This window comes from Seriola dumerili, unplaced genomic scaffold (genome assembly GCF_002260705.1).
Source record: "Seriola dumerili isolate Sdu_G_001 unplaced genomic scaffold, Sdu_1.0 BDQW01000073.1, whole genome shotgun sequence".
NCBI classification, from domain to species: Eukaryota; Metazoa; Chordata; class Actinopteri; order Carangiformes; family Carangidae; genus Seriola; species Seriola dumerili.
The window spans coordinates 1,436,290-1,456,636 of record NW_019174328.1 but is presented as its reverse complement, the minus strand read 5'-3'; the positions used below and the strand labels follow the sequence as shown (position 1 = coordinate 1,456,636).

Genomic DNA, 20,347 nt, shown 5'->3' with positions numbered 1-20,347 from the left:
ATGAGCAAACTTCTAATATTTGCATAATGGTCGTGTAAATTGGACGGAAAATTGAGAAAATGGATGATTTTTATTTAGCCCACAGCCATTTTCCATATCTTTATGAAGAGGAGCCACTATACAAGATGTTTTGGAAAGATTGAAAAAAAGCGTAATGATTGAATGACAAAAGAACATCTTTGATTTGTTGTGGCTTAAGAACAACATCAGAAGTGAATGAGTGAAAAGAGCTATTTTCAGTCATTATGTGATCAAACAAATTGCCAGCGGCAGCAAAATGTCAGTTGAAAGCCGATCACAGGCCGTTCTGAATTAATGCTAAACAGCTTACTGAATTTACCTCCCAGAAAGAGTAGAAACTTGTAAATAAGTTCTACGGTATCCTGACCTGGCTGCTCTGACTGTAGCTCTGCGATCAACCCTTGAATGCCTAAATACTAACCAGTGGTTTGGTTTCTCTGCTCCCTCTCTTCACTGCCAATTCTGGAGCATCCCAGGAGCTCGCTGTATCCTTTTTTTTTTTTCTTTTTCTTTTTACAATCGTCTCATGCTTTTAACTGCCAACAAAACCAATTTAAAACACTTCCTGTTATTTAGAAGAGAGTTATCCCCCACCTTCAGTTCTTATTGTTGGAGATATTGAGCCTTTACCCTGAGAAAGGAATTGTATAGTGTTGAAGTCCTATTTAGGTTTTACAGAATCTGAACAAGAGAGTCTCAAATGATCACCAACACTGCAACAATTTTGAGAAAGTCTGGAGTCGAAGAAAAAAATCAATACAACCTCGAATGTAATCCTCTGCACAGAGAGTACGCTATTTTGGGAAATGTGTGTGTGTGTGTGTGTGTGTGTGTGTATGTGTGTGTGCGTGCATGTGTGTGAATGCTTATTTTTCACTGGAAACTGAGTAAAAATGAATAAAACTCCATATTTTTACAGCACAAACTTCATCTTTTTGACAGGCATACAGCTCTATGAAATCAATATATCGTATTCCTCACAGCGGATCACAACGAACTGATGAAGTTATATAAAGAAAAGGTTTTAAAAGGAAGAATCCACATACAAACAAAGAATGACAAACTTTTCTGGAAATATATGAGATCTTGTTTTTGTGATTATTTACAGATATATCCTTTCTGCAGGAACAGTAATATGAGCTAGCAGCTGATCTAAGTCTTGTACTTACTGTGTCACTACAGAGCAGGAACAAGGTATCAAAGAAGCTCTGAGTGCCTCATGTTATTCCATAGTAATCCAGTCTGTATCTAAGAACACAAACAAGTCTCTCAGAAAGCCACAAACAACTGAGCTCACCCTTATGATCAAGTTTGTCATCATGAACAAACTCTACAGCTTCCCCGCAGGGACTGAATTGGAGAAGGAAAATAGTAAATGTGGCTGAGAGAGCACACAGTGGGATTTTGTTGAGAAAGAGTATTTATTTCTAGGTGAAAGCTGCCACAACACCAGAAGAATACACCTCTCCTTAGGGTGTAAAGATTCAACAATTTCTGTGGGTGCACACATGTAGTCGACTTTTTGTTGTCTATGAAGCACCTGCACATTTTAATCTTAGTTTATTTGTTACTGTTGCAAAAACAAACAGCATTTCCTTATTGGAGATCAACACAATTTCATATGAATACAGTATACTGTATGTTAAATCCCAGTATTATGTATGAATTGAGCTTTCAGTTGGAGGGAGCAATGCTAAGCCGCACATCAGCCTCTGCTTGAGGTCTCAATGGTAACAAAACACACAATATTCCTGTGCTCTATATATAAAGTTTTAAGTGCCAAGTCAAATCATTTTTATTTATATACCCCCAAATCACAAATCTACAGAGCCCTCGAGGTCCCAAAATAAATAAATAAATACAACAATAAAATAAATAGTAACACTGACCTGTCATACCTCAGTTTGAATAAATAAAACTCCCAAAACCCCTTTAATGTGGAAAAGAAAATGCAGAAACTATAGAGCAACAGGGGAGAGATCTCTCCTCTGTGATGGAGTATACAGAAATAACAATCACAATATGGAGAAGCATTATATGGTCTGGATCAGAGAAGATGTCAAGCAACTACCAGGTGCCACTAAGCAGAACACTGGTGGGACTTGGAACACAAACCCTCCTCTGTATCACTGCCGTCTCCAGGTGTCCTCCTGAACACAAATATATACTTCTATCCCTTCTGACAGTTTATTCTCAAACAGCAATCAGCAGTCCTATAAGGAGTTTTTGTTCATGTAAGCTCACAACAGCTCATGCAACATTTTTATATTCTTATCCTTTCCTCATCCTCTTACTTTTTTCAGTGAGGTTTCGACTGTGCCAAGTCACATTCAGCAAACTGTCTTTACTGAACAAACTTGTCATAAATCGTACATTCTGAGTTAATGAATACCACCTTTCTATATGGAAGAGTCAGCCCATGAGAGATGATCACTAGCATAAACAAGGCCCTGAAACTGCTATAAAAAGCTCCCTGTTCCGCTCCACTCTCAGGAGAGATGAGATAGAGCGGATAGAAGTAGACCCTGTAGACCTGATAGCATTCGGTAGCTTGTTCCACTATTGAGGAACCACAGACAAGAACAGTCTAGACTGCAGGGGTGGTAATGCCAGACAACATACCTTGGAGGAACACGGTGGCTGAGGAGGAGCATAAGGCTGAACGATTGAATTCAAGTAGATCGTGCAGACAAAGAAGTTACTCTGAAGGCAAGCATTAGTGACTTGATTTTGAGTTGTGCAGCCATGAGTAGCCAGTGTGGGTCGATGAGAAGAGCAGAGTGACATGTGACCTTTTTAGGCTGATCAAAGACCAGACGGGCTTCTTCATTCTGGACCATCTGTGAAGGTTTCACTGTGTGTGACAGGGAGGCCTTCCAGAAGCGCATTGCAGTAGTCCAGGCAAGAGATAATCATGGCCTGAACAAGAGTTGGGTCATGTTAACTCCAAATTCATTCTGGTTAAGGCATGGTAATCACTTATGTCAATCAATGTGGCAATAAGCAGACTTCCTATATAGACTAATATAGCTGGTCTGGACCACACAAACTTTTGTGTTGCGAATTCTGGAGGGCGTACTCAGCAGGATGCCAAAAATCCTGTCATGTAAACAACCGCGTTCCATTAGGATTATGCTATATCAATAGAGAGTCATTGAAGCCTCAGCGCTCATGTGTAGTCCTCCCCATGTGAAGACAAGGCAAACTGTCGTATTTGCCTTGAGCACTTTAACTCAGTTTGCACTATAAACTATGTGCTTCCACTCCATTCCTGGCTAACCTCCGGTCATTGCAATAATCCTCACCTAAATGTGCTTCCTTCTGTGTTGGGTTGTAGAATTGCCAGTCTGCAGTTAACAAAGCTAATTTCATTACTGCCTATGCTAACAAGCCATCCCTTGTGCTACTGGCTCTCACTGAGACTTCAAACCTGAAAACCCTGCTACCCTGGCTGTGCTCCCTGCTAAGTGTACATTCTCCAATATCAAGGAGAAGGGACTGTCCTCCTAATTTCCAACAGACTCTACAGGGTGCCCCAAGGCTCAATGTTGGGCCCCCCTCTCTTTGCAACATACACCAGCTCCTTGGGTCCAATTATTAGCTTGCATGGATTCTCATATCACTGCTATGCAGACCATATCCAACTATACCTATCATTTCCACCAGATGACCCAACAGTGTCAGTGTGGATCTTGATTTGTTTCTCACACCCCAAACAAGGTTGTGAGACACCTGAGTGTCATGATGGGATGACCAACTCTCCCTCGCTGAACATGTCTGTCTCCTATTCATGCCACTTTTTCATTAGAAAAATCAGGCTTTCCTTTATTCAGCATGCCACCCAACTCTTGGTACAGGTCATGGTTATCTCGGTTATCCCTCAAGACTCTCAGCACAGTGAAACTCTTCCAGATAGTTCAGAATACAGTAGCATCTGATTTTCAATCAAACTAAAAGGGCACATGTCACTCAACTGCTCATTGACCTCCACTGGCTAACCATGTCTGCCTGAATATAAATCAAGTCACTAATGCTTGCCAGCAGAGTGACTTCTGGGTCTGCATCCATCCACTTGAACTCAGGCGTACAGGCTTATGCTCTTTCTCACCACTTCTCTCTTTTGCTGCTTCAGATGCTACAGCAGCTCTGGTAGAAGCCTGGAAATATATGAAACAAATTTATTGGATAGCTAATCACACTGTTCAGCTTTGTTTTCTTAAGTTTCTAGGTAATCTGTTTTGCTAAAACATCTGGTCAAAACTGCCTTTGTGCCTCTTCAGGCAAAGACCTTTTGAGTCTGAGACAATTTTTCAGAATTCATGTGGATTAAGGGAGCTTAGCCTTTAAGGTTTAACATTAATGTTATCTACTTGCATGAGCAGTCAATTTTGACTAATAGCTATGTTCTTCTTTGAGGGGAAAAGCCAACAACAATCCTTCCTCCCTTGCATGACCATGTTTTGATTCAGAGTGTTCACAGAGAGGAGGGGCTGTTCACAGATGGGTCATCAATGTGCTCGTGAGAGAGAACGACATCTGACTGGCCAAGTGTTCTGAACGAACCAACAGCAGGGGGTGGGCTATCAGATGACGATTTGAAATGTGTTTTCAACACATATTATTATCATTATTATTATTTTCTCATTTACATGTAAATACTGTACATATATATTGTATTGTCAAAGATATAAGACATTAAGTAAATAGCAGCACTTGATCCCACTTAAGGGTCAAGCGTAGACCTTTGCATTACCTATGGCTAGGCCATCCATGGGCCTTGGGCTAGGGTCATCTGTACCCTTTGGGTTAGGGTTAGGGTTTGTCTACAGTCATCAGAGTTGTGACTCAAAACCTTAGACTGTAAATAAAGATGGACGTAGTGTCCATGACATCCCCCACAGGTTTCTGAGAAACAGTTTTGAAGCTCAAAGTGAGTTACTCCACTGTCGCCATCTTGGCACCGTCACCACCTAACTCTCACGTAATCCAAAAATGGTAAAGGGGAGGGGCATGTGTGAAGCTGAGACTTCGGTGCATACCAGTTTGTGGCAAGTATACGCTCACCCACCTATCACTCAAAGAGGCCACACCCTCATTTACACATAACTTTAAGCCTTAACAAAATTTAAACAAGTGAGTTATATCAAAGTTCATACAGTTGTCATGAAGAAGGAAATTTGCTATAAAGACCAAAGCTGTTTTCGTACCAGTCTGTAAACATGTTTATTTCTCCTGTAAAGTTGGACATTTTAACATGGGACTCACTTTTGGTCTCAAGTGGCCATTAGAGGAACTAAAGTTTTTTGCACTTTAGTTTTCAGCCCCGGAGATTGCCGATTGCTTGAACTGACTAGAGTGATGTGAGTGAAGTGTGCAATGCAGTACACTTTTGTACAATGAGAGTAATGGATTTTCAAACCCATTCATTTCCACGTAATCAATACGGTGTGGAAGTGAGTAAAAGAAGTTTCCACGTAAATATCATTACATTCTTCTTCTTCTTATGACCTGATGACAGCACACAGCATACTGCTCTGACTCTCCACAATCTCTTTGGTTCTCCGATGAATCAGTAAAGGCCTTTGTTCTGTACTGTACATCAGTTTAAGTTCTATAGCTGGGAGCCGCTGGCAGGACCTGTCATGCATTAAGAGAGCTCTTGTCTCATTATCAATATGGATATCTTCACCAGAGGGTAGACACTGCAGTGAGATAACAAATCATTCATCTCGGCCGCACATGAAAAATAATTTCATGGGTGCATGACAACCTGTAAGTCCTGACAAATTACAGCACCAGTAGCTCAGTCAGTAAACGCAGGCTATTTACAAGTAAACAAAAGAAAAGCTGGGGGTGAAAAATACAGCGCTGAGAGGAATCACATTTCATTTGACTCGCAGCCAGGACACTGTGTCTGGGAGCACTGCAGCTCAGTCGGGTAATCAACTCTGACTCCCTTCCCTGCAAACAAATAGGTGAAAAGTGAATTGTGTGTACACACAAAGACTCTTAATGATGAAGTATATGAAATCCATTATGGATGTTCTCGTTTCCTGCCTCCTGCCCCGCAGAAAGAGCCGTCATTGTGTTGTTTGCGCACTGGGACGAGTGTTCGGGTGGCTGGGCCGGGTGTGATTTTAATCAAGCGTATTTTTATCTGTGTGTTATTAATATGCATGGCAGAGGCAATCGGAGAAAGGGAGGGAAGAAATGAGCTGGGAGAAAATGAATGAATCAAATTAGAGGGGCTGCGGATGGGCTATGAAACTGTGATTCAATGGTGCATGATATGTGTGCAGGTTGAATGGTTTATGTGTTTATATGAAAAAAAAAACATTAAAGAGATGAAGGTGCATGCATATTGGGTGTGTGTAAATGTGTGTGTGGCTGTCTGTGTGCATATGAAGCTGTGCGATATCTGTGAAAATATCTGCAGACCTTCTTTCCAGCGAGGGATCTAGTTGTCTGTGTGCATATACAGTTCATGAAGTTGTGCGTTTTATATAAAACTCCAATTTGTGCACAAACCAAATTTTTATGTTAAATTCCAGCTGTTTTGTAAATTTAAATCACAAAGTAGTGATATACTGTAGGTTTTTTGGGAAGTACATTTATTTGCTTTCATACCAAGCGTTACACGAGAGCAAAAATATAAATCTCATGTCTGTGTGTTAGGTACACAGTACACTGACTATAACTTAACATCTACATACAGATGGTGGAACTATTTCTTGGCAAACGACAGCCTGGTTCACTGACTGTGTGCAGCTCACTGAAGTCTTGCCAAGTGAGGTACCATTGTGCCTGTATAGAGACCAAATCCTGAGCTCACAAACCATGTCTGGCAACTCGCACTATAACCGTACACAATGCATTGAAGTACTGGGTGGATGAATAAATTGTTATGTGTAACATAGGAGGTGCATTGTATGAAGCTTTAGTGCTTTTGGTAGGAGTTATTGTGTCTTGGGTATGTAATGTTTTCTCCACCATGTTTATCTCAATGAGTACAGGCCAGATATTAGAGACACCTCTCATTATAATCAAATACAGTTCAGCAGCACCAAAAACTGCAAACATTTAAATTATCATAACTAAACATAGCAGTTTCAACACAAATTCAACATTATAACCTTCATTTATGGGAAGGCTGTTATTTTAGAATACATTTTTACAGTTTTAGCTAGTTTTACCTAATGAACTGGCAACTCAGTGTATATCTCACAGTTCACAGTACATCTATGGGTTCAACTTTCAGTGGTGAACCACCACTACATTTATTGTGCAGGCTACAGGATACACAATCTTCGTGTGCAGACTACAGGAGGCATTAACGTTCCTCAAACAAAAAATGTCAACATACTAAAGGATGACGTGATTGGATCATTAATGGCAGATCCAGGGTAAGTTTTCCCTAACGCATTACTGACATGTCTAATGACTAATCAGGCTGGTTCCAAATCAGTTTGCTACCATGTGAAAAATTACTTCATATGCATAATGATGGCATATTTTGGTGCGGTTCATTATTACTGATTGTGCAACAATCATGGAGCTAAATTACTGTTAGCTAAATGTACGGAGTTAACTGTTATATATAGTATATATAGTAGTACATAGTAGTATATATAATATAGTAATTATTGTACACCAGAGGTCAGTCGGACCAGATGTTCATAAGTTCAAACAGCCCAGTTATGACATGGGCATTTCATGCATGACTTCATTAAAACAGGTTACATCTCACAAACTAGTTCTTATGTAGAGACTAGTTAAATATTTACATCCTCTAACTACCAGGTGGACACTTTTGACCTGAAACCTGATAAATGCTGGCTAATAATGATGTAAATCTTGAACATTATATTACTAAATGAGTAAATAACATTTGTTAGGTTAACTCTCTGAAATACATATAATTCTCTATGTATGTAGACATGAATAGAACAATCTCATAGTTATATTTACAAAAGACAAACAGTATCTCCTGAGCCTCTGAAATTGCAAGTTTAGGAAGTTCTCCTAGTTTGTGATTCTATAGTGATTTCAATAGCTGATTGGTTTTGCTTGGGTTGTTGTTTCCTGCACATTAGGCTACTATATTCTTTCCTATCAAAGACATTATCTAAGATTTAATGGTGCAACCTGATTTGGTAAATCACTAGTTTGAAACTAGTATTCATGAGTAGCTGGTGCAACCCAATCCAGGAAACACATGTTCACACAATTAATTGGCTTTATATTGTTCCTGTCTTCACACTCTTGGAAAAACATAAATTTCAAGGCATGTTCTAATCCTGAACATATCCTAAATCTTGGATAATAACCAGTAATCAATATGTTGATAGACAATATTCACAGATTAAAAGGAGATCAGAAACCTCCACTGTTACAACATCATCAATAATCACCACGTGACTGAAAGCACGTACACCTCATCATCATCATCATCATCATCACCATCATCATCACCATCATCATCATGTGCCCACAGATATTAATTATTTAACAAAAAAAATGTTCAGGATTTAAAATTTCTGAGATGTTATCGCACCTCCTCTGCAGACTGAGAACACACATGCCCTTTGCAAACCTGTCACAAGACCTGAAGACAGAACGTGTCCATTTAATTTTAATAAAACAGCTTCAGTTTAACATAAATGTATCCTGGCCACTGTTACACTGAGAGCAGAGAGCAGAGGGAGGGTGTGTACTCAAGCTGCCAGTTCAGGAGAAAAAAAAAACAAAACAGCAGAGAAATAAGTGGAGAGCTGGTGTATAACATCTCTTTTACATTTACACTGGCCTTTAAAAGCCTTCAACCTTTCCGCCACCTCCCTCTCTCCTCCATCCTCATCCTTCCACCAACCCCCAGCACGGACATTTTCTCTCAGCAAAAGTTCCTCTCCTTCCTGCTTTGCTTCTCTGACATTACAACCCCCCTCCCCTCCCTTGCTTCTCCCACTACACTATGTAATTATTATAATTGCTCATAGGGGTTTGAGGAAATTGAATTGCTTATTTCGCTCTGGTTCCTTTATCCCACCAGTTTCTCTCTTTGTGCCACCTCCCCATCGCCCACGATTCTCTGCAGGCATGGAGCCCGCTGCTTGGACACTTGATGAAATAAATCCTTCATGTTTGCATGCCTGTGTCTTTGGACCATTTTATCTAAAAATAGAATGTCTGTTAGCCAATTCCCCAGCACCAGCTGACTCCCCGATTGCATGTACAGAGGGAAATATTAACACTATGGCAGCATAATTAAAAAGTCAATTTCATTTCAAGCACAAATTTTCAAAGAAATTAAAAGTGAGCACATTCTTAAAGTTTCTGATTCAAAATTTAGAAGATCTTATTGCATTTCAGTGCAGCAGTGGAGTTCCTGAAAGCCAAGCCCACCACATCAGAACTAATAGATTAACACTAGACCCCATATGGCAGCATATGAGAGAGGTGTGCCTGAGTCACACTTCAGTCACACAGCAGAGAACATTTGCCACAGTACCTGCTCCCTAAAATAGTCACTGTGACTGCTGTGGCGCTCTCTGGGCCGGGGGGAGTTCAATTATTCAAAAAAAAAAAAGGTCTGACGAAACTCTGGCCTGGTTGACAGGCTGCTGCAGCTGAATCAAACAGCTCTGCCATGCTGCCGTCAGCTGAAAGCCCCCTCAATCCCCAGAGTCAGCTTTTCAGGAATGAAGAGGAGGGGAAAAGCGCTGCTTAATTTTATTGATTGCTTGTTATGCAACTAACTCTGAACGGGTTCCTCCACTGAGAAACTGACCCAAAACAGAAAGGGTTGGTCAATACTCTCAGATCAACCATCAACAAAGAGAGCTTGAAGTGTAATTTCACAGGATAACTCAGCTTTATCAAAACTTTATTTTTATCATTTTGTGTTTTTTGGCTTTGGCCATGATTTCTGTTATTTATGAAAACACTACACTCACCAAGGTAATTGCTGAGATCTGACAGAGCCATGAGTGTGATTATATAATCAGATAACAAGTCAGATTATCACATTGTATATACCAATGTCTCTCTTAGTGCACAACTACGGTAAGAACAGTGGGTCAAAGTTGAACCCAGAGTGTTCAATATTAAAGCTCCATATTTTACACGTTCCATGTGTTTTATTTGAAGTGTTAATCTATAAGAAGATATATTTTTCCGAAGAGAGGAGGCTCTCAGCCTCTCTTCTGATTGGCTGACTGTTTTCTCAGTAAATAAAAATAAAAATATAGCAGATTTCAGGTAAACACTCAGAGAAACCAAATCCTGCAAGGTGGGATGGTGGGTCCAGGTGGGTGGGGCTTGGGGCATGGCTGAGGGCAGTGACTGCTTTGTTGTGACATCACAAAGTTCCAGAAGTCCTGACGGCTGGTTTTAAGGCTCAGTTTCTGAATACAGGCTGTGTGCATTTCTCTGTGGACTGAGGCTTTGATACTTTCACAGTATCAATATAGAACCTAGACCTGCTTTATAATCAAACAACACATGGACATCTACCTTTAGACTATATGGGACCTTTAAATAAATAAGACATTATGGATTAATATATAACCTGTGAAATTATCGATTTGTTAAACTCAGCTCTTCTATTCCTGTAGCAGCCTGTTTCATTTAGGTGTGTTATTTCATAACACCATTGTTTTAATTCATAACGCCACTGTTCATCACAAGGTCTCTGCCTGACAATCACAACAAACAGGACAGAGCCAGGTAGGTGATTGACCGTCCACTCATTTAGACCAGAGAAACAGAAATTAAAATGACTGCCAATAAACAAAAAAATAAAACAGGATGAAAAAAGACTGAATTAAAATGGCCAAGTAATGATGTTTCATCGTTATACATATTTATTACGGCTGAACAATATGCAAAAAAATCATATTGGGATTATTTTGACAGATATTGCGATTGTGATATGAGTCATGGTTATAGTGGGAATGGCTATTTTTTTATCTTACCTTCCCTGGAAAAAAAAATTAATAAAAATGATGATAATGTGATGTTTGCTGGGGCCTGTACCAAATAACCATGTCCCCTTACATCTGGAGAATATGATTTGGCACCACAATGCTTCATTTATGGTCTGCAGTGACACATTTTATCTCTATCAAAAAATTGCAGCTCTAGCAATTTGGATATTGCACTTGGTCATATTGAGATTTTGATAATATTTAATTGATCAGCCATAATATATATAATGGATGTTACCCCAACAGTTTGGGTAATAACATTGTTAATCAGGTTTATTTTAAACCTCTCTGATTGTCCAAATGCTCATATGAGACGTCTCTTTAGTGATGTTGAGCTCAGATATTAACTTGGTTATGTCAACACTACCCGGAGGAATCATAATCAAAATAACAAGAAAACCAAGTTTAAAAAATCTCTTAAAAGTATCATTCTACCTTGAACTTTGAACAAACAGAGGAGTGTGCAGGAAACTACTTTTTTTTTTGCTACTGGACTACCAAAATAAAATCTAATTGTCAACCTTGATTTCCCTTAACCACAGAAATCCTTCCACTCTGCTGAGATGATTCACTAAAATAACCAGAAATCCATCAATGGGGCCTTATTCACTGTGGCTTATGTAGCTTCTAACCCTACATCAATTCCCTTAACCTGCGTATAATGGAGTTTTATAGTCCAGTGAAGGTTTAAATGTTGTTTAAGAAGCTTGTCTATCCGAACATGAACACATCCCTGGAAAAAAACTGAGTTGCCCAAACCTTTTGAATGAAAATAGTCCAATTTAAAGGCGACCTTGATTGAGGGAGGTCCCCATGATGGCAGCACATTGACTCCTGAGGGCAAAATCACCTTAAGGAACAAACAGGAAATAGTGTGCGTTAAGGGCCATTGCAGCAGCATTGCATAGGGGGCCATTAAATTAGCACTCTTGTATTTGCTGACACTCTATTGACTGCGAGGAGGCAACTCAGCCCTAACATGTCGTGTGCATAATCAACCATGCCAGACTGAGATCTGACTACAGTGCGGAAACGGAGAGTACTCCCTTTAATTCTCGTCTTCATGCTAAACGCCTTTCCACCTGAGTTCTCACTAACTCTGCTGCCAGAGAGTAAAAGGGGGAAACGCAGGGAGGCTTGTTAAACATTTGCTACGTACCAATGTTTTTTTCATAAGGGGAGGAAGTAGCGGGGGTAGGGGGTGGTTGTAACACATTTTTGCTCATTACTCTGCGGTAGTTTGTGGCCCACTCTTGGAGTAAAACAGCCTGGACAGCTCTCATGTAATCAACAACCCAGAGTCAAAAGTGGTGCTGATTTTTGTTCCAGCTGCAGTTCCTCGTTTGTTAATTGGACAACTGCAGGTCAGGTATGCTTTGCTTTTTGATCCACAGTAGCTCATAGAAGGACAGAATTGGTTAAAGTCAAAATATTAAATGATAAATTCTTCTTTTCCATGCTTAAATCAATGTGGATTTAACCCCCCAAAAGCTATGAGCTATGAGTCTAACCTGTGCTCATTTCTAAATACATTAGCAGTTACATAATTCTACTGTAGCATATCCCAGCTGTAAGGAACTGAAGGTGTACATGTCTCCATGTTACAGTTAACTCTACTCTGCTGAGTTAAGAAGCAGAACCATTCGATAAAAAACTATATTTATTTCTAAATATGGTTTTTAAATGGACAACATTTATGTGCTGAGCCGTGGTGGAAAGATGTAGGTTTGTTACCACGACGAACACCAGCAACACAGTCTGCACAATGAGAAACACTTCATTAGGCTACCATAAAGAGTTTCTGATGTCCACCCATTTCATCACATATCCAGGTTTGTCTACACAGGGATGTTTCAGCTCCTTCTTTAACTTGTTTGTGTTATTCCTGTCCTATGAAACGAATGCCTTTTTATTTCAATCAGTGCGCCTGTCCACACGAGCAGAATGACTCACGCTCAATGACGTTCACTCATTTATACAGCACACGTGCAGCTGTACATATATATATTTTCTTCCATTTGTTTTATTGACTAGACTGAGCTCCAGTAGAAAATGAGCACAGAGGTCATGTGTGCAGCAGGCTATTATCACCCATAGCTACGTTTTGTTGCTAGGCGACATCTAGTGGCCGTAGAAACTATGACAGGAGCAAAGGCAAAAGTGTGGCGACGTAGTACAGGAGAGCGGTGTTCGATTCCCATGTGAAAGTTGGGGAGCTATTTCAGGAGACACTCATGGATTGTATCAGAGGGTTGGAAGAAAACGACCTGTGTGGTCTATGGAGTAAGGGGAAATAAGATAGGACAAGGTCTGTGGTTTTCTGTAGTTATGAAGGTGCATCATGGCTAGTACACAGACCCATAAATCTTGCTGTGTACATATGGCAGAATTGTATTTAGATTGGCTTCTGAACCATCATTGCATCTCATTGAAAAACTCCCATTGCATCACTACAGGAAATATCATCACAAGGGGTCGAGGTAAAATAATATTTTAGTTGCTTGAATGTTGCCTCAATCGTTTTTTCTTCCTGAAATGATATAAGGCTTTCTAATATGAAGCTGCCACCCACTATAAGTACAGTTAGTGCCATCAGTCTAAAGCCTGCAGACAGCTTCTGCAGGTTATTTCTGCCATATGACAGCCTATTATCTCTCTATGACAGGCCATTACCTGCACAGAGGAGCTGGGTAATGAAATAGGCAGGAGGACAGAGAGAAGACAGTGTGCTATCAACAAATCAAACAGATGCTCTTTACACTGAGCCGCCGGAATCGAACACTGAGACTCTGTGAGCAGACTCAGCTCAGTGTGCTGGGTTCACTAGTCAGGTTATTTTTTTTTACCCGTGTGATGTGTTCAGGGATGTGACAGAGGGAAAAACAACCTAAAGTCACCATTCTAGTTCAGGTAGGATTTCTTCAGCTTTAACCAATGTGCAAAATTAACTTTGCTTTTTTATTTTTTAGGGTAGTGTATTGTGACGTGTCATGTTTTAGCTTAATGTTACCTGCCTGGGGACTATGGATGTAAATTAGCATTTTTGCTACAATCCGGCATGTTCACATTGAGTATTTTATACTGATGTTCATTAACTTGCATTGTCCCCATCAAACAAAAACAAACAAACAAACCAATAAATAAACTTTGATTGATTAGATGGACATTTGGTCATTTTTAATCAGATTTTGTTGTAACAGCTCAACGTGATGGATTTCTGTTCTTCTCATAAACAACATTATGTCATTTTTAAGAACTTGCTACTTGTGAGCATCAGACACAGAGACTGCAGTTTGTCCTCAGCTCAGACCTTCAGAGCTAAAAAGCGTTTAATTGATTTATCAATTTGTAAAATGTCAGAAATTTGTTCTGCAAGTGTTTGTTTGTTGAGTCTGGTTCCAGCATCTTAAATGTGATGATTCATTATTTTGTCCCCATTCATTTTGCACATTGTACATAATTATATTATATTTATATTTCTCATTATAATTTTTTCACATTTTCATTGTAAATATTTAATTGTAATTTTTTCTATTCATATTTCAGCTATCTGTCTGCAGTACTTTGCTTTTTCCTTCTTTATTCTTTTTCCTTCTTACTAAAGAATGTGAAAACCTACTTGGCAATAAACCTGATTCTGATTCTAATTCATTGTAAACAGGCTTTTCCTAGGTTTTGGGCTGTTGGCTGGACAAAACAAGCAAACTTAAGGGATTTAGGGAATTGTGAAGGGAGTTTTCTGCTATTTTCTGATACTGTATAATTGAGAACTAATTGATTGAGAAATTAATTGTCAGATCAAGTGAGAATGAAAATAATCATTACTTGCAGCTGAGACTGTGTAATTTCCCAGAAAACATTTAGAACCTCTCATCAACTTATACTGAACTGTCCCCTTAAAAAATACGACCTCATGCTCAGTGATGTGCCTCCGTCCCGTCAAATGACGCTCAGTGAGGAGGACTATCTTTATACCTCATTGATTCACAATTCTCTCTCGCTCTCTCACCCCACTTCTTGTAATCAGCTGACTTCCGGTGTTTTCTGTAACCAATCAGATCTCGCCATGATCTCAACCGTCCAATCACGTTGTCACTGTCAAACTTTAAAGTCTGTTCTCCTCTCTCCTGCTGAGTTCACATCACATCCAGATCTCCAGCTTCTCTTCTCCCCACCACCGGTGTCTAGACCTGTACTGTGCTTCTCACAGCCTCAGCCCCTATCAAATATGATGACATCACATAGGGGTCTAATCGGCTGAGACTCTCACTTTTCCTCTCTTGTTTTGCACATGGCAATAAAATTTGTTCGTTGACTCAGAATGAAGTGTCTCCTGACTGAAGTAATGCTAGTCTGCAATCACTCAAAGTGAAGCTGTCGACGTGGACGACACAAGCACAAACGCTGAGCCTCAACGGGCGCAGCTTACACCTAAACAGAAATCAGTGTCCGTCATTTGGGCACATTTAGTGATGCAGTGAAATGCAAGCACTGCAGGAAAAACTAATTTCAGCGGCCAAAGGTAACACCAACTATTTGTTGAATCACTTGGAACAAGAGTGCATGGCTCAAAAAGCCAGAGAGAGATAAGCGCCAAAGTGATATTTGAAATAATTGTGATATTGATTTGGAGTCATATTGCCCTATACTGCTCATACGTCTCTGCTAATCAACCAGACTTCTCAATAGAAGACATGCAACACACGTTTTTGTTCTCACACAGCCTGAGAATCCAGATGCAGAGCTCAAATAAAGTGCATCAAACTTAATGTAAACGTGCCCTTGGTTTATCTCCCTGTTTGCAGAACAGATGGAGATTGAAGAAAAAAGCCTTCATAAATCAACATGTTGCAACTTTTACTCTGCAAAGAGCCAATAACAGGCTGGAGTAGAGGTTTGTATGTGCTCACCACAAAGCGCCTCCATTAAAAATCACCAGTCTTTTTTTTTTTATCTATCACTAAATCACTCACCCTGAAGTTGAGTTTTACCGTCATACAAACTATATCCCTTCAGTTTTAGCTCTATTATTTCAACACCAAGTTCTCAGCTAAACGATATAAAAATGTTTCGCATTCTGATCCGGGGCCAGAAATCTCTGAATGGCAGTAATCAGAAGCAGCGATCAGCAATCAGAGAAGCATTCTCTCCGAGTGTTTGTGCATTTAGGAGAGTGAGAGGACTGTTTTGTTGCTGCTGACGCCGCTGGTGGCTTGTCTTTCTTCATAATCTGGATGTCTCGAACACGGCGTAGCATTTAAAATAAATGACAGCTGATCGTTACCAGTGATGTGAAAAGAGATACCCACACATGTAACATGCAGCAACATAAACAATCTCTCAGATACACACAGGGACGTATCGGTTTGCTGCTACACTGGGTCGACACTGGCATATCATCCAGTCTGATCATCTGGCTCAGATCTGCAGGCTACAGATTGTCGATATGTTTTAGTCAGTGTTTATATATCAGAAGATTTTCAGAGTCTCATATTAGTTTAAATGCAACTTGAGAGGCTTTTTCATCCAGATAAAGGCGAGAATTTAAGAGCATGAACCCTGGAAAATACTGAAAATATAAAAGTAACAGTCATTTCACTTAATCACCCCCTGACAGTAAACACACACACACACACACACACACACACACACACACGAGCACTGCTGCTTATTAATTCTGTGCTGGCCACTGGATCAGTAGAAAATTGGACAACATCACCATCGTCTCTCCATCGTCTCTCTTTCTGTCAGCCAGTGCTCCCTCTTACTCTTCAGCTGTTTTGTCTCTCGCTCGTTTCAGTCTCCACTCAACTCCCACTCTCTCTCTCAGTGAGCATGCCCCTTTGATGCTAAGTGCAGTTTTCACCAGACGCTCCACTGGAATACATTGGTTTAACAATGGCCTTCCAGGTGAATCGAGCGCTTCTCAAAATAAGGTCTGGAGTCTCCCATTTTTTTTTTTTTTTTTTTTCAGCAGGGTTCCAGTAGGATCCCATCAATATGAAGAAGGTGAATTTCAATGTTTGAATGCTCAAATGATCCCATTTGGGAAACGGCTAACAATGACTTCTCCTGTGCAGCATACATAATGGTTAGGAGCAGCGTAACACAAAAGTAAGAAATAGGGGAGATAGACCCTTTAACCTGATGGTGCTGATGCTAAAGGTGCTAAAGCAGTAGCCACATGCTATTAAACTCTCTCCCTAAATCTGTGTAACAAAATCTGATGAAAGTGGGTTTGCAGGGATGTTTGTGCGGTTTTTCAGATTTCACATGTTTAACACTTATACTCAGGTGGAAAATATCTTACATTACAGTAGGCTACATTTAGTCAAGTAATATTGTTCAGATAGCCTATTCAATTTATCTTACATACAAAATATATGATCAGCAGATAAGATGTGATGCAGCACTGCTGGATTAACCAACCCAACACACTGCTGGGTAGACCAAGCAAAGCTGGAGCAGCATAAACCCCAGTGTGTGAGGATTAATACTTAAGAGTTGAACTTTTCTGTTGTAAAAGAATGTTTCTTTTTTCTGTTACACTGACTTGAAGCAAAAAGGAAAATGTCTCTATAATTCCAAATGACAGAATGCATGACTATTTTTCTCATGGGTTTCAAACACTTTCTAACTCACTTTTTAATAAAACATCCAAAAAAAAAACAAAAATCTTATCAAATGGGGGTCCATATGTTCCAATTTAGGGGTCTTTGAGAACCACTGCTCTAAATGATATATAAAAATGATCATATATTTTAGGTAGGCCTATAAGATCATGTCTTTCAGCTGAGAAAGTTTAAGAATTCGTCTAGAAATGCTGTGCGTGAGCACTGAACGCCACACTTTCCTCAAGCTCTCCGCACAGTGATGGGGAGCGACCAGGACACACAGTGAGAACACAGGTAACACAAGAGACGTCCGGTTACCTCTTCGAACAGCTCCAGGCTGTAGGTGTTGTCGTCATCCGCGAAAAAAACCACCCCGGTGTCCCGCTTGTTCCGGTGCTGCCGGAGCCACGCGAGAGCCACATTCCTCTGTTCGGTGGCGCGTGGCATCCCGGCGCGCTTGAACCTGCGGGGAGTGAACACATGCAGGTGTGTGTACGGCACGCCGCACCGGGCCAGGAAGCGCGCCACCAGCTCCGTGCGCGTCGTAGAGTCCTCCACTACGATCCAGTGGAACCGGGGCACCTGGCGGAAGGCGTGGGCCAGCCGGGTCAGCTCCGCTTTCTGCACCGGACGGGTGTAGGTCGGAGTGATGGCGTAGATAACCGGCAGGGCAGATTGGTTCTGGGTGATGCCGACCCCCGGTGCGCCGGTCCGGGGTGCGCGCTGAGTCCTGCCGGTCCGGCCGGCCGCCGGAGTCCGGATCGTCCTTTTACTGTCGATATCGATCATGATGATGACAATAAGGACCCAGGGCAGCAGGATGAAGAAGCGGCTGAAAAACACTGATTTCATGGCGAGGCTGAAGTTACCGTGCGCCCTCTCTTTCACTCACTCCATCACAAACAGAAAAGCCCCGACCGACCGAACGCAACTCCAAGAACCCGGTGATTTTAATCCTGTGGTTAATTCCTCAAAACCAAACAACAAAAACCAGCATCTCAAGTCTATTTCAAACTATGGGGCTAAATCACAAAACCTTCCGCTGCGTCCCCCGTCCCAACGGGACCGTTTCCCCGTAGTCCCCCTCCTCCTCCTCCTCCTTCTCTTCTCTCGGATGGGACTTGAGTGCTTCTTCGTCGTTTCTACCCTCCTCCGGCTCACTCTCTCGCAAGCCCCGTCACATTCCCATATCCAGCCGTCGTTTAGTGCGAGGACAAAAACAAGCCGGAGCTGCCCTCCTTGCAGCGGGCGGTGATAACCCACCGATGTGCGCCGCCCCGCCGAGGAGCATCACTTGGCGAGGACGGAGCGCTGCTCTGAGTCTGAGGATAATAAGGCAGGAGGGGAGGAGCAGGTGCAGAGCAGAGGAGGGGAGACTGGATAGAGAGGAGAGAACCTCGGGAGAGATAGACATACAGAGAGAGAGAGAGAGAGAGAGAGAGAGAGAGAGAGAGAGAGGAGAAAGCGAGAGAGAGTGAGAGAGAGAGGAGGAGAAAGGGAGAGCCTGGTTATGTTGTGTGCATCAGTGTCCTCTGAGAATAAACCCAGCTGATGGAGATACATAGAGACACAAAGAGAGAGAGAGAGAGAGAGAGAGAGACGGTAGCTTATGCTGCCAGTGTTGTTTGTCAAGAATAAATTATTTAAAAATAACTTGACATGAGAAGTAAGAGACACGGATGGTCCCAGAGTGCCAGTTGTACAATGACAATCAGGGTTTCCTATATGTCACCACCATAGGGAACCTTGGATGATCCCCTATGGTGGTAACACCAGACAACATTTAATTTCATTAGAACACAGACTGGTTGCAAACCTGCTTTTCACTCTGTTATCCCAAAATAAGGACAATAAACAACTCAAACATCGTTTAAAAATGTCTGGATAAATAGTTAAGAAACAGCTGTGGGATTTTCTGACACACACACACACACACACACACACACACACACACACACACACACACACACACACACAGACACACATACACAGGTCTAGGTTCTATATTAATACTGTGAAAGTATCAAAGCCTCAGTCCAATGCACACAGCCTGTATTCAGAAATTGAGCCTTAAAACCAGCCGTCAGGACTTCTGTAACTTTGTGATGTCACAACAAAGCAGTCATGATCAGCCATGCCCGAAGTCCACCATCCACCCTCAGAGAGGCTCAGAGCTTCCTCTCTTCTGATTGGCTCACTGACCTGTTTTTACTAGAGCTCCAGAGAGAAGCCTGAGAGAGGAGATGTAATGCTACATTACACAACGGTTAGTACCATCCAAGTAAATAGACTGGACAAGAGTCATTCCATGAGTGCTGACATAGAGGACAACAGCACTTCTTCTTTTAACTACATGTATCACTCCGCTTTACAGGTGTTCTACTAACATTGTAACAAACCTTGAAAAGATAAAAGTATCTCCAGAAATGACATTTGAATTAAATGATGTTTGGTTGTCAGAAGAAGATGAAAGGAAGAAGCCTGGATACTTCTGCCCATACCTGAGGTAACGTGTAGACAGAGTAGCAAGCTAATGTGCACTATGCAGGACAGGAATATGTTTATGTATTGCTTAGCAACAATCTGATACCAGTTTGTTTTTTGTTTTTTGTTTTTGTTGAGATGGTTTTTGGTTCTCACAAATACATTTTCCTATGGATCAACACATAGGGAAAGTGTTAAATATGGGACCTTTAACTAAAACTTAAGTGGCTCAAGTTTGTGTTT

General features: G+C 41.0%; 1 protein-coding gene across 1 annotated transcript in view; it reads right to left on the bottom strand.

Moving 5' to 3' along the window:
- b3gat2 (beta-1,3-glucuronyltransferase 2) overlaps window positions 1-19,005 on the bottom strand; it is a 61,044-nt gene extending 42,039 nt beyond the window's left edge. The window contains exon 1 of the mRNA XM_022743680.1: window positions 17,939-19,005. Within this exon, the coding sequence (XP_022599401.1) occupies window positions 17,939-18,472 (534 nt within the window). The 5' untranslated portion in view covers window positions 18,473-19,005. The remainder of the gene's footprint in view (window positions 1-17,938) is intronic.
- Between the last annotated feature and the right edge of the window lie 1,342 nt (window positions 19,006-20,347).